The sequence below is a fragment of the Equus caballus genome, chromosome 24 (assembly GCF_041296265.1).
Source record: "Equus caballus isolate H_3958 breed thoroughbred chromosome 24, TB-T2T, whole genome shotgun sequence".
Classification (NCBI taxonomy): domain Eukaryota; kingdom Metazoa; phylum Chordata; class Mammalia; order Perissodactyla; family Equidae; genus Equus; species Equus caballus.
Window position 1 is genome coordinate 14,508,404 of NC_091707.1, and position 14,904 is coordinate 14,523,307.

Consider the following 14,904-nt stretch of genomic DNA (forward strand, 5'->3'; position numbering starts at 1 on the left):
TTTATGGGCAGTACTGAAGTCTGTTTCATCTGGGCATCTTTTCTACTGACTACCCTGGTATGTTGGCTCATGGTGAACACTTAATAAAATTGTTGAATGAATAACAACAAGGGAGGAGAAAATAGAAGCCATATACACATGACCATCTGAACCAGTGTGGTGTAGCTACGGTTAGTGGTCTAATTGCTCGGGCAGTTGGAATCGCTTTAAGACAGTGGATGTAAGGCTACTTGAATGCAGCACCAATGTATGAGTAGATTAATTTTCCTTTCTCCAAATAAATATACAAAAAGCACAGATCCAGTGATTTCTTTACAGAAGTGAATAGGACATGAGCAGGGACCAGAGAGAACATTCATGTAAGATCACTTCTTAAGTGAAATCACTGAGTTAGATCAACGCAAACTGTTGCCATGGAGCAAAAAACCCCAAATCAACTTGTTATATGAAAACATTATTTTGAAACTTGTATCAAGCAAGAATTTCTTTTAAAAATAGAAAAAAATTAATGAAAATTAGCAATTAAATACAGAAGTTATAAAATTAGATGCAGTTAAAAATCCAAAGAAAAACCTGTAACATTTTTTGTTAAGACAAAACCCAATATTAAAGAAAAGGCAAGAGAGAGGAGCTATGGAAAAAGAAACGAGAAGTTAATGATAAAAATAATTTTAAACTGCTAAGATTAATCTTAGTGATACATTTAGAATCTGCTGAAAATTAGGAGACTGAAAATATCTTTTGCATCCAATGATACTAATTTTTTTTAAGCAGATCTACCCCTCTAACAAAACATTAAATATTTGTGTTGAAACCAGCTATCAGCTATGGCATGCCTATGGCCCTACCTGGTAGCATCTGACATCTGAAATAACTAGGAATGAGACAATTCTTTATGCCGTGACACCCTTTTACATCTAAGTGTATTACACCAAAAGCAGAGTGAACCTCTTTGAAGCCTTTAGTCCTAAAGGACTACTGTCCAGTATTGTCCAAAGAGAAGAAAGTAAGCAGCCTAATGCTTTTCTCCCCTCTCCAAAGGCCCTTCTTTGTAGGCATGTACAGGAACATCATGTATTCTAGCATATTAAGTGGCTCATCGATACTTGGGTTTCATGATCACTACCATTTAAGATAAGAAAATACAGGAAGGAAATACATATACTCTACAATGGTAACATTCAAGCTGATCTCATAGAAGAATTGATCCGGTTTATCAATGAGCAGAAGAACTCTAGGCAGTTCATTTTCACAATACTCTGAATGCTATTCCTGACAGATACCATACCGAGGGCATTATCTTTATTCTGCATTACATTTTCCGGAAAAAGAAGTTGTGGGAGATTAAAGAACGATTCTTGAAGTCTGAAATCTGTGGAAAAAAAACACAAGATGCTGTAAAGTGTCGGCTGATGGTTACAAATGGCCTTCAGATGCAGTGGCCAAAAGTTAGAATAATATTCCTAAACGTGCTGATTGAACCTAGCACACACAAAGCAGCACTCACTGCGGTTCTTGTGAAGAGCTCTTACGTGGAAAAGGTAAGCATAATTCACTTTGAAATATAATGCCATAATCTGTTAACACCCAGACATCCCCAAAATTTATAGCTCATTTAAGTTCTAACCTAGAGGCAAAACAACGCTAAAAGAATTCATAATATGTTAGAAATACAGAGCCCAAGAAATGAAACAGTGAAACTACTGGAAATAAGCCTAGACTTTTCAAAAGAAATGAAGAATAGCCATATAAGATATTTCAGCTTGATAATAATAAAATGGTCTCAACTGACAACACATCCTTCAAAGAGAGAAACCCTGATTACTCATGAATTCAAAATCTGTGTCCATCTTACCCTCAAAAAGCGAGAGAATCAAAGTCGGCAGCTTCAGAACAAAGATTATCGAGAAGAAATCAGGCAATCAATGTGAGCAGAAAGAAGGAAGGAAGCCAAAATCACCAGTCACAATGACCAAATTCCAGAAAGAAGACTGATGGAAAGAAAGGTTTTACGATTTGCACGATATAGCCAAAATAGCAGTCACGACAAGAATTTGTCTAAATCAGGAGTACATGGAAGAGTATATTACTGAAGCAAGTCCAAGAATTAGTAAGGCAAATCTTGGGAATTTGATTTAAAAGATAGACTTCTACTGTAGTACTACTCCAGTTTTACTAGTTACATCTATGTCTAGAGATGAATATACGTAACTAAGACTCGTGATTAGTTCACATTTAGTTCGGAGTCTGTAGTTGACAAGGAATTAACCATTAGGACTAAGAAAGAATTTATATGCAAGGATGACAGAAAATGTGCTTCGTTAGGCTATCAAAATATAATGACGCAACACAGCTAAGCACTTCTACTGACTGTGGCCCTAAGAGAAGAAACAGGCTCCTCTACCATCATTTTGAAATTACTACCTTAAATAGTAAAACTACTAAAAATAGCTTTCGTCTCTCACATCCTATAGATTCTCTCTGTATGTCTTCATTACCCTCTTCTGGGGCTCAAACCCTCCTCTGCTCTTCTCGTCCCCTCACTCACCCTAACATTTACTGGCATCATCACTGTGCATTAACATTATAAGGAACTGTGACTTTTTACCTGCCATTTAACAAAATTCTTTGAAATTATTTTTCCTCAGAAGTTTAGATTTCTTTTGACATCTGCATGTCACAACAGCATTTTCTATTTTCACGAGCACATTTCTGATATTAAGTAGAAGTGAGAGCTTAAGTCAGCAATGGTATAGGAACTCAAAAGAAAACTGAAATATTAATTTTGTACATATATCAAAGTCTAAAAAGAATGTTCTAGACAGTGTTCAAAAGGCTTGCAGCTACAAAATTTTCAGCACTCAGTCTGACACAGACAGGATTAAGTTAAAAAATGCTATTGGCCCAAATAGGAATGTCCAGGATAATTCACCCTGGAGTATGGTTGACTGTGGAGAAGGACCCAGCTTTCAGGGCTATCACTCCTTTTCAAGTAAGTTTTATGGATGGGAATTGATGCTGGTTATTTTAAAATTTAGAGTAGCAGACACAGTAAGTAAACAAGGCTACAAGTATCTGAAATGAAATCTGTTTAAAACCTTTTAGAGAAAGTTTTCCTCTTGCTATAGTTACAGAAAGGAAGTAACTGGTTTCAGAAACGTTTCCTCATATAAGCCAATGGAAAAATAGGACTAGACTTCTTAGTCTTATTTTACTGGACACTTAAAATAAGGTTCAAGTTTAGACCCTTGAAAGTAAATATACAAGAAGTGTATTACTGTTTGACTACTATTTGAGATTTTAAACCTTATAAATGCACTGGCAGAAAACTAAGCCATCCATTCACTCGCTCGTTTCTTGAGCTCCCACTTCACCTGAGGTAGGTGGAGAGGACTGGACGCCACACAGTGGATCTAAGACAACTGAAGCTCTGAAGGTTGCAATGAGGTTGGACGAAGGCATTCAGGGGACTACCAGCAGGACGGCACTGGCTCAGCATTTAAAAAGTGTCAGGGGTAGACAGAGCATAGGTTTAAAGCAATTACATGAATTTTTAAGGCTGAGAAGACTACATTTTAAAACATCTACTTTGTAAAAATTAGGGGTGCTTACCCCAGATAGATTTGTTTTATGCTTGGTGTTTAAAATGCCTGTCCCACAGGGTCCTGATTAATAACGTTCTCATCTATTAATTCACCAATGCAGAGTAAAACTGCATTTACCTGGGGATTATTCGTAAAAATGTAAGCAGAGAGAAAGTATTTTTTCTTTAAAAGCTTAAGTATGCTTTAGGTTTTAGAGAGCTGACCGCTGGTGTTAATATCATAATCCCCTTTGCCTTTCTCAAGTGTTATAAAGATACAGTATAAACTTAAGGAAAGAACTGTGTGAACTAACATGCAGAATCAAGAAACCCAGAACTGCTGTGTGGAAGGGTCTGTGTTGCCACAGTGGTGGTAGCAGGCGAGGCAGCCGGCTTCTTCTCATCTTCTAGGGAGTCTTTGGATGTCTCAGATGGCTGTGATGCAGATGAGCGTCCAAATCTTGAGAACAACATTCCTCCGAGCCCCTTTCCAATGCTCGCAGCCCCTGCGTTTCACAAACAGGGCAGTCACTCTGCTGAATTACACCATGTAGCAAGCTGAGAGCACCACCCACAATCACAGCCAACTGGCATAGGGACCAAGCCCTAGTCACTTGTTCCAGGGTGGGAACGTATCAAAAAGACAACTTACACTGTAGGTTTCTAAATAAAAATGGTGTTGAATAGAATGAGAGCTGTACCAACTCTAGGAATACAGCTTACAAACAAATGAATAAAGATTCTATGTATTTTATTCAAGTGATCATTGCTTATTAAAGGGTTCAGTAAGATTAAAAACTTTAATTAAAAAACCATGCCACTGATATCGGCATATATTTACCATTGACATACTTACTACTAAAATTAAGTGGATGATAATCTGTGATATGATCAAGTAAAGTATCAATGAGTCCAGCAGATAAAGCCTATTTATAGTGCCATCTTGTGGCATTTTACATGAAGGCAACTTACAAGCAAAAGCAATGGACAAATTCAAGTTTCACATAATTGAGCTCCAATGCTACACCAAACACTGTGGCTTGTCCTGGAGATCACTCAAAGGGGAACTAAGTCTCCTTGTTGCCCTCAGGGAGGACACAGTTTAGAGATTTTTGGAATTGGATCAGAGAACTGGCTAGCTAGGGCACCCTTAAAACTTAAATATTGCCTCATTTCTCTGAGGAGGAAGCAGAGCATTAGAAACTGTGTGAGTTGCCCAATATCTCTCAGTAAGTGGTAGGGCCAAGACTGAAAGAGGGACTTGATTCCTAGGCCTTTTCTAGTGCATCCAGCTATTCAGATTCTAGACAACGACAGGGGCTTTTGGCCCTCATATACGATCAGTGAGAAGGTAATTAACTCTAAACACATGAATTAACTGTTGGACGTTTTGTAATACATAGAGTATTCCCAAGTACCCCAAAGTTAAATGCCTATATAAAAAGTGCTTATACTCATTGATAAGGAATACTGAAGAGAAATTACCTAATATGCTTGCTTTGCCTATATTTGTTATAGATTCCCCATAGTGTCGGCGGGACAAGACTGGTGAGGTCACGGGGCTTGGTACTGTTGAAACGCCTTCATTCTCTGAAACTGAGGTAGGTTCTTTTGCTGGGTGGAGAAAGCTTGGCTTCATATGCTCATAAGGTAGAGGATTGGAAGTATTATACCAGTGGATCTGGACAGGTGAAATGTTGCTGTAGTGTTTCAGTATTAAAGGTTCTAATCTATAAGCCTTGATTAAAAAAAATTCAAAGAAACACAACATTAAGGCACAATGCTTGGATTTTAGTAAATCCTGTTTATTCTTATTCTATTGCATGCTCAGTAGACATTAGGGAACTTTTAAAAACCTGAAATTTCTAACATGGATTCCTATTTGTTCACTCTTAATAATGTGTATTTGATCAAATTATATACCCTTAATGATGAGACTACGAAAAGAAAAAGAGAGTTAGTCCAGGCTAATAGTGCCCATTAATTTATTTTCAGAGAGACAGATTCATTTTTATTATGTTCTGATATCATCTAACAATTAGATTTATGTTAGTCTCACAAAAAAGCCACAGTAGTAAACAGTAAACTGGAAAACAGGAAATAAGGTCAATTTTTAATTTTTAGGAGCTCCTACTGAACTCTGTTTTTCAAACAAATTAATATAGTAACACAAATTAGATGAGACATAAGATCATTTGTCTAATGTGAAGCAAGGATGATACGGCAGAAAGGCAATGGCCTTGGCGTCAGGATCACTAGAGTTTATACTCTGGCCTCTGTCTCTAACTGCATGACACTTACTGAGTCACAAGGTCTCAGAGCCTCAGCTTCCTGAGCAACACTTCTTACCTCACAAGGATGTTGGGAAGAAAGATGTTTTTAAAAACTGCCTAGCACAGTTCTGACAGAAACCATTAAAAAAACCATTGCATACAAAAAGAAATCAAAGAAAAACTATAAAATGAATAATAAAAATAACTTTAATAATATTTTAAAATGAGTTTGGAACTCTCCTTTATCATATAACAAAGTTAAGATGATACAAAGGATGGGGTATTCTCTGAAAGCTCAGAGTTCAACTATGAACTCAAGTTCATGTTCAAATGCTAAGAGAATGAGTAAACAGAACGTATATGAATGAAATACTTAACGTCTAGCTGGGTATTTTCACATATATTTTACTTAATCCTGACAACCCTATGAAGTAAAATATTATCATGTGCGTCATATAGATGAGAAACACGTCTCAGAAGTGACTTGGCCAGGACTGTGCAGGCTGTATTCGAATCTAATACTAGACTCCAGGTCAGTGAAAGTTATTCTTAAATAGAGCAGTTTTGATTCTTTCACATATGGGTAATTTTCTAAAATGTAGTGTCTAGTCAATGTTATATTTATTTGCTACTAGCTAAAGATCTTTTAAAAAACTTTACCCAATTATATAAAGCTGTTTTTCAGAGAAGGAATGCTATAGAGAGTAGTTTCTTTTAAATTTAGTTCTATCTAGGAGCGGGCCTGGTGGCGCAGCTGTTAAGTTCCCACGTTCCGCTTTGGCGGCCCGGGGTTCACCGGTTCGGATCCCGGGTGGGGACACCACACTGCTTGTCAAGGCATGCTGTGGCAGGTGTCCCCCATATAAAGTAGAGGAAGATGGGCATGGACGTTAGCTCGGGGCTAGTCTTCCTCAGCAAAAAGAGGAGGATTGGCAGCAGGTATTAGCTCAGGGCTAATCTCCCTCAAAAAAAAAAAAAATTTAGTTCTATCTAGCTTATCCCTAAAAAAAGATTTTAAGGAAGCATTTTTCTCACCTAAAAATCATACTTGGCATATAAACTGCTTACCTGCATGCAAGATCTTTGGAGTGTTCACATTAAAAAAAATTATTTACAGTACAAAGAAATGAGAATGTAAAAATCCAAAATTTTATAATTCTACCAGGCTAAAATAAACTCTTCTACTTTTTCATGTTTAATACACAATACTTAAATATTTTCATTTCTATGAGGATCTATCAAACATATTTCAATATTGTAGCATGCTTTAGAGAAAAAAGTAAAGTGGGATTTTAAAAATTTATGGTTGTTAATTAGTATTACAACTGGTTAAAGTTTGAAAGTCCAGATGACTCCTGTCCCTTGTATTAACTGTCCAGAGATCATATTTTTACATTATACTCTTACACTACAAGTTAAAATATAAACAGATCAACTCTAAGATATTTTATTTCCTGAGTCCTAAATTAACCAAAACATAAAAGTTCTAAAAACAGGAACCTACGCAAATAGAATCAGATAAATGAATTTTTCTCATTAATTCAATGGTACTTTGCAAGATTTCTTATGGATTCTTTTAGGAACAATTTAACATTGAGAGAAAAATGTATCTGCAACTCACCACTGGATCTGTCGGATGAAAAATATTTAGTAACCGGTTACAAATCTCTCTGGGCAAAATATGGTCTTGACTTCCAGTGTTTCCTGGGCGGATGCCACGCAATGCCAAAAAAACTGCTAGTGGGGATCCCATGCAGAAGAAATTCTCAACCTAAAATGACAAAGTCATCCTAAATTTTAAAAATGGTGAAGTGTTTTTCAATAGAATTTGGCCACGACATAATATATGATAAAATACAAACAATAAAATTATCTCCAAATATGTCTTTTTTAATGAGTTTTGTCTAGATGGTATCCGCATTATTTGTTAACTATACGCCAACCACTAATTATCCTAAACAATCTATTTACAGGAGCAACTTCATTATCTTTAAATCTAATAGAAAATGAAGAATGAGAAAAGGTGGATAGAAGAGGGAAGATCATTTCATTGTGTGTTTCCATACACTAATTAAAGATTTATTAAGCTATTTTTTAATTAAATTATTTTATTGAGGTAACAGGGGTTTATAACATTATATAAATTTCAGATGCATATCATCATATTTTGATTTCTGTGTAGACTACGTCATGTTCACCACCCAAAGACTACTTACCATCTGTCACCATACATGCGCCCTGTCACTCCTTTTGCCTTCCTCCCTTCCTAAGCTACTTTTTCTTATGCTTTTTGGTGAGGAAGATTGGTCCTGAGCTAACAGCTGCTGCCAATCCTCCTCGTTTTTTTCTCCCCAAAGCCCCAGTACATAGTTGTATACCCTAGCTGTAGGTCATTCCAGTTCTTCTATGTGGGATGCCGCCACAGCATGGCTTGATGAGTGGTGTGTAGGTGTGTGCCCAGGATCTGAACCCATGAACCCCAGGCCGCTGAAGCAGAGCATGAGAACTCAACCACTTGTCCACGGTGCCATTTTGAGTGAAGTAACACACTAGGTGCTCTTAAGGATAGAAAGACCAATAAGGCAGAGCTTCTGCACTCAGAGTTTACAATCCTGTGGGGGAGGCAGAATAAAATAAATCCATAATAGAGTGAAAGAGAGCAGAGACAGGAACAATTAATTCCAACTCTGAGGGCTTTACAAAGGAGGAAGCACTTACACTGACCACAAAAGATGAAAAGGATTTCCACAGTTGGGGTTGGGACACTGGGGCTGGGAAAAAGGACATTCCAGACTGATACAACCACATGAACTATAAAGCAGAGGCAAGAAAGAACCTGGCTCAATTTAGAGAACAGAAATAGTGTGACATGGCTGAAAAACTGGGTGTGGGGAAAATGTAGTTTGAAATGAAAATGTACAGAATCTTGACTGTTTGAGTTAAAAAGCTGGACTTAATTTATAAGTAGTGAAGGACAATAGGATTTGACCCATGTTTTAGGAGGCTAGTAAACCTGGTACTAGCTTGCGGATGAACTGGAAAATTGAGAGGCTGGTGGCTCAGAGACAAGTTAGGAAACTACTCAAAGAGTTTAGGCAAAAGATAATCTGAACCTGGGCAGGACAAACTGTTCCATTCAGAAACGGAAATATGAGAGGTTAGGGTGGAATCAATCTGAGTGAATGGAGATGAGGAATGAGTCAGAGGCAAGTCACAAGATTTGAGTCTGGCTGATTGGGAGGATAGTGGTTCCATTAATCCTAACAGGAAGCTCTAGGTAAATCCTGCTTTTGTTCATAATAAGTTTGAGGTATCTGTAACACATCTAACAGGTAGCTGAAAATTTAGGGCAAGAGATATAGAATTGCATATATCATCATTTAAGTCTGTGTGTCACCATCATAGAAGTGACATGGAAAACCAAGAGAATGGGTAAGACTGCCTAGGAAGTGCACAGAGTAAAAAAGGGATTTCGATAGAACTATGAGGACTATCTATTTGATTAGCAGGTGAGGGAGGTAAAACTACAACAGGGAGAGTGAAAGGAGAAAGGGAACCAGGATAAAGTAGTATCATGAAGGCCAAGGGAGGAGAGGCCTTCAAGGAAAACAGGGTGTCACAGTGCTGCACTGCACACAGAACGCAATCTCTTTCCCTCCTAAGCGCCCCCTACCTCTCTTACATGTTCCATCTCTTCATGAGTGAGACATCCCAAATACATCCTTCCCTCTCGCCCCCAGCGTCTAAGAAATCATTCCAACAGAGTCTAACATTTCACCTCATCACAGCTCAAATGGACTATATTGTAACAGTGTCCCTGCCTCCAATTTTAAACTCCTTTAATTCCTTCCCCACAATGTCTCTGGAGTGATTTTTCTCTATGTCCAAATTAAAAAATACATATGAATGAGTATGCATTTTGAGATGGTACTTTTATGTTAAATATAGTTCTTTTTTTAAAAGATTGGATAACCAGAATGTTTGTACATGACATCAGCAACATGGAAGAGTGAGCTGTTCCCTCTGTCTCTCCCATTTTGAGCTACAACGTAAATGGACATTCACTGACCAACAGAGGGAGCCCACACAGCACAACAGGACGCCTGAGACACACATGCAGCTACAAATCTGAGGGTGGTCGGACTGGTCCCCCCGGAAGTGGCATAGAGAGGTGAGCATGCCCTTCTCTCCCTAGTAGCCCTGTGCATGCACATGAACATTTTCCAACCTGGCACAAGTGCCCTGAAAGTGGGAACATGCACCGGGGCGACTGTAGGAGGAGGTGGTGGTGACCCTTAGCCTGTAATCATGATTGCTCTCGTGGTGATGGCGGGAGCCCACCATGCCCCTGTGCCACCAAGGAGTGGCCCTAGCTTGGTCCATTGAGAAAGCCCCACCCGCCAAGCACAGCAACCCTGCAGACTGTAAACAGAGACTGCAGCAGATCTATGCACTGGGGCAAGCATAGCTGAGGCCTGCATGCGAGCGTGCTCACAGTGCTGCTGAGCCCCAAAAGAGGTAACATGTCCTGGGAAGCTGTGGAAAGAGGTGGTGGCAGCTTTTAGCTCACTGGTTATCACTCTCCTGGTGGGGAGGGGTAGCCCATAGTGTCCCTGCAGTGCAAAGGAGCGGTCCTAGCTTAGGTCTCAGCAGGAAGCCCTGCCCACCAAGCAGAGTCCACACAAGCGCCTGAATGCACCCCACGCTGGGGCATGCACCCAAAATACCCCCACAGCATCGAGCAGACAAGGCAGGGCCAAAAATGCTGCTCCTGCTTCTCCCTAGTGGTAACACGAGCAATCTGTAACCTAAAAACACCACAAGTGTCCTGACAAAAGATTAGTTCATCCAACACCATGAGAAACTGCAGCAACAATTCAGACCAGGAGGAAAATGACAATTCTCTAGAAACCAAAACTGAAGACACAGAAATTCAGAACCTAAATGACAGAGAATTCAAAACAGCCATCGTAAGGAAATTCAACGAGATGCAAGAAAACACAGAAAGACAATTCAAGGGGCTCAGCAATAAAATGAATCTCTTCACCAAAGAGATTGAAACTATAAAAAAAATCAAGCAGAAATTCTGGATATGAAAAGCATAATTAATGAAATAAAAAACAATCTAGAATCTTTAAGAAATAGCACTGATGTTATAGAGGAAAGAATTAGTGTTCTAGAGGATAAAAATGTAGAAATTCTACAGGTGGAGGAGGAGACAGAACTAAGATTTTAAAAAAATGAAGAAATTTTTTGAGAAATATCCAACTCAATTAGGAAAAGCAACATAAGGATTATAGGTATTCCAGAGGGAGAAAGGAGCAGAGAGCTTGTTCAAAGAAATAATTGCTGAGAACTTCCCAAACCTGGGGATGGTTCCAGATTTACAAATAAAGGAAACTAACAGAACGCCTAATTTCATCAATGCCAAAAGACCTTCTCCAAAGCATATAATAGTAAAAATGGCAAAAGTCAATGATAAAGAAAAAATATTAGGAGTAGCAACGCAGAAGAAAATAACCTACAAAGGAGACTCTATCAGGCTTTCAGCAGATTTCTTGGCAGAAACCCTACAGGCTGGGAGAGAGTGGAATGATATATTCAAAATACTGAAGGACAAAAACTTTCAGCCAAGAATACTCTATCCAGTGAAACTTTCCTTCAGATACAATGGAGAAATAAAAGCTTTCCCAGATAAACAAGACAAGGATGCCCTCTATCACCACTCTTATTTAACATAGTACTGGAGGTCCTGGCCAGAGCAATCAGGCAAGAAAAAGGAATAAAAGGAATCCAAATAGGGAGGGAAGAAGTGAAACTCTCGCTGTTTGCAGACGACATGATCTTATATATAGAAAACCCCAAAGAATCCATTGGAAAACTGTTAGAAGTAATCAACAACTACAGCAAAGTTGCAGGGTATAAAATTAATTTGCATAAATCAGTAGCATTTCTCTACTCCAGTAATGAACCAACAGAAAAAGAACTCAAGAATACAATACCATTCACAATCGCAACAAAAAGAATAAAATACCTTGGGGTAAATTTAACTAAGGAAGTGAAGGACCTATATAATGAAAATTACAAGACCTTTCTGAGAGAATTGGATGACGACATAAGGAGATGGAAAGACATTCCATGTACATGGATTGGAAGAATAAACATAGTTAAAATGTCCATTCTACCTAAAGCAATCTACAGATTCAACGCCATCCCAATCAGAATCCCAATGACATTCTTTACAGAATTAGAACAAAGAATCCTAAAATTCATATGGGGCAACAAAAGACCCCGAATTGCTAAAGCAATCCTGAGAAAAAAGAACAAAACGGGAGGCATCACAATCCCTGACTTCAAAACATACTACAAAGCTACAGTAATCAAAACAGCATGGTACTGGTACAAAAACAGGTGCACAGATCAATGGAACAGAATTGAAAGCCCAGAAATAAAACCACACATCTACGGACAGCTTATCTTTGACAAAGGAGCTGAGGGCATACAGTGGAGAAAAGAAAGTCTTTTCAACAAATAGTGCTGGGAAAACTGGAAAGCCACATGTAAAAGAATGAAAATTGACCACTCTTTTTCACCATTCACCAAAATAAACTCAAAATGGATTAAAGACCTAAAGGTGAGACCTGAAACCATAAGGCTTCTGGAAGAAAACCTAGGCAGTACACTCTTTGACATCAGTATTAAAAGGATCTTTTCGGACACCATGCCTTCTCAGAGAAGGGAAACAATAGAAAGAATAAACAAATGGGACTTCATCAGATTAAAGAGCTTCTTCAAAGCAAATGAAAACAGGATTGAAACAAAAAAACAACCCACTAACTGGGAAAAAATATTTGCAAGTCATATATCTGACAAAGGCTTAATATCCTTAATATATAAAGAACTCTCACAACTCAATCACAAAACATCAAACAACCCAATCAAAAAATGGGCTGGAGACATGAACAGACATTTCTCCAAAGAAGATATACTGATGGCCAATAGGCACATGAAAAGATGCTCATCATCGCTCATCATCAGGGAAATGCAAATCAAAACTACACTAAGATATCACCTTTCCCCCGTTAGAATGACAAAAATATCTAAAACTAATAGCAACAAATGTTGGAGAGGGTGCGGAGAAAAAGGAACCCTCCTACACTGCTGGTGGGAATGCAAACTGGTGCAGCCACTATGGAAAACAGTATGGAGATTCCTCAAAAAACTAAAAATAGAACTACCATACGATCCAGCCATCCCACTACTGGGTATTTATCCAAAGAGCCTGAAGTCAGCAATCCCAAAAGTCCTGTGCACCCCAATGTTTATTGCAGCACTGTTTACAATAGCCAAGACGTGGAAGCAACCTAAGTGTCCATCAACAGACGAATGGATAAAGAAGATGTGGTACATATATACAATGGAATACTACTCAGCTGCAAAACAGAACAAAATCATTCCATCTGCAATAACATGGATGGACCTTGAGAGAATTATGTTAAGTGAAATAAGCCAGCAAGAGAAAGATAATCTGTGTATGACTCCACTCACATGAGGAATTTAAAACTATGGACCAAGAACAGTTTAGTGGATACCAGGGGAAAGGTGGGGTGGGGGGTGGGCACAAAGGGTGAAGTGGTGCACCTACAACACGAATGACAAACATTAATGTACAATTGAAATTTCACAAGATTGTAACCTATCAATAACTCAATAAAAAAAAAACTGGAAAAAAAAAAGAAAAAAAAAAAAAGCTTTCCCAGATAAACAAAAGTTGAGGGAGTTCATCGCCACTAGACCTCCCTACAAGAAATAATTAAAGATGCCCTCACAGTGGCAACAAAAAGACAAAGGTCTACAAAGCCCCAAGCAAGGAGACAAATAGACAAAATCAGAAACCTGCAGCTTTCTATCAGAAAAAGGAGGCAAAGACTCAATTACAACTTTTTAAAAGAGAAAGGGAAAGAAAGCATCAAAAGTAATGATAAAGACTTCAACTTAGTCACAAACTCACAACATTAAAAAGAACGATTTGTAACAGCAATTACTCAGAAAGGGAGAGGAAAGGGAAGGTACCTGCTTAGGTTAATGGAGAGCACAGGCCTTAAGAAAACGGACAATCCCATCTATACAATTCTCATGGTAACCACTAAACAAAAAATCAGAGCAGAGCCACAATTCACAAAAAGAGAAAACTGAGGAATCCTCCTCAGAAAACCACCACAATGAAATGGCAGATGAATACAAAGGAAGAGAAACAATGGAAACATAGAACAACCAGAAAATAAGAGATAAAATGGCAGTATTAAGCCCTCAGATATCAATAATCACTCTAAATATAAACGGATTGAATTCTCCAATCAAAAGACACAGAGTATGCGGATGGATTAAAATTCAAGATCCCATAAAATGCTGCCTCCAGGAAATGCATCTCAGCTCCAAAGACAAATACAGGCTTAGAATGAAAGGATGGAAAACAATACTCCAAGCTAATGGCCAACAAAAGAAAGCAAGTGTTGCTAAACTTTTAGCAGACAAAGCAGACTTCAAGATAAAAAAGACAATGAGAGACAAAGAGGGCCAGTATATAATGATAAAAGGAACACTCCACCAAGATGATATAACAATTATCTATATATACGCACCTAACACAGGGGCACCAAAGTACATAAAGTAATTGTTAACAGACCTAAAGGGAGAAATTAAGAGCAACATAAAAATAGTAGGGGACCTCAACACCCCACTTACATCAATGGAGAGATGATCCAGACAAAATGTCAACAAGGAAATAGTAGATTTAAATGAAACACTTGATCTGATGGACTTAATAGCTATATACAGAGCATTCCATCCAAAAACAGAATATACATTCTTCTTCAAGTGCACACGGATCACTGTCAAAGATACATGATATGTTGAGAAACAAGGCAAGCCTCAATAAATTTAAGAAGACTGAAATCATCCCAACAATCTTTTCCAACCACAATGCTATGAAGCTAGAAATCAACCACAAGAAAACAACTGGGAAAGTCAGAAATATGTGGAAACTAA

At 38.2% G+C, this 14,904-nt stretch overlaps 1 protein-coding gene across 9 annotated transcripts in view; it reads right to left on the reverse strand.

Moving 5' to 3' along the window:
- Nucleotides 1-14,904, reverse strand: part of DDHD1 (DDHD domain containing 1) — an 85,654-nt gene that overhangs the window by 6,506 nt on the left and 64,244 nt on the right. For 5 of the 9 annotated variants that reach the window (XM_023627750.2, XM_023627749.2, XM_023627753.2 and 2 more), the window contains 4 exons: nucleotides 7,478-7,627; nucleotides 5,069-5,321; nucleotides 3,898-4,089; nucleotides 1,289-1,372 (listed from right to left, as the gene is read on the reverse strand). In XM_023627750.2, coding sequence (XP_023483518.1) covers nucleotides 1,289-1,372; nucleotides 3,898-4,089; nucleotides 5,069-5,321; nucleotides 7,478-7,627 — 679 coding nt within the window. The remainder of the gene's footprint in view (nucleotides 1-1,288; nucleotides 1,373-3,897; nucleotides 4,090-5,068; nucleotides 5,322-7,477; nucleotides 7,628-14,904) is intronic. The other 4 variants (XM_070249471.1, XM_023627751.2, XM_023627756.2 and 1 more) reach the window with 1 other exon arrangement.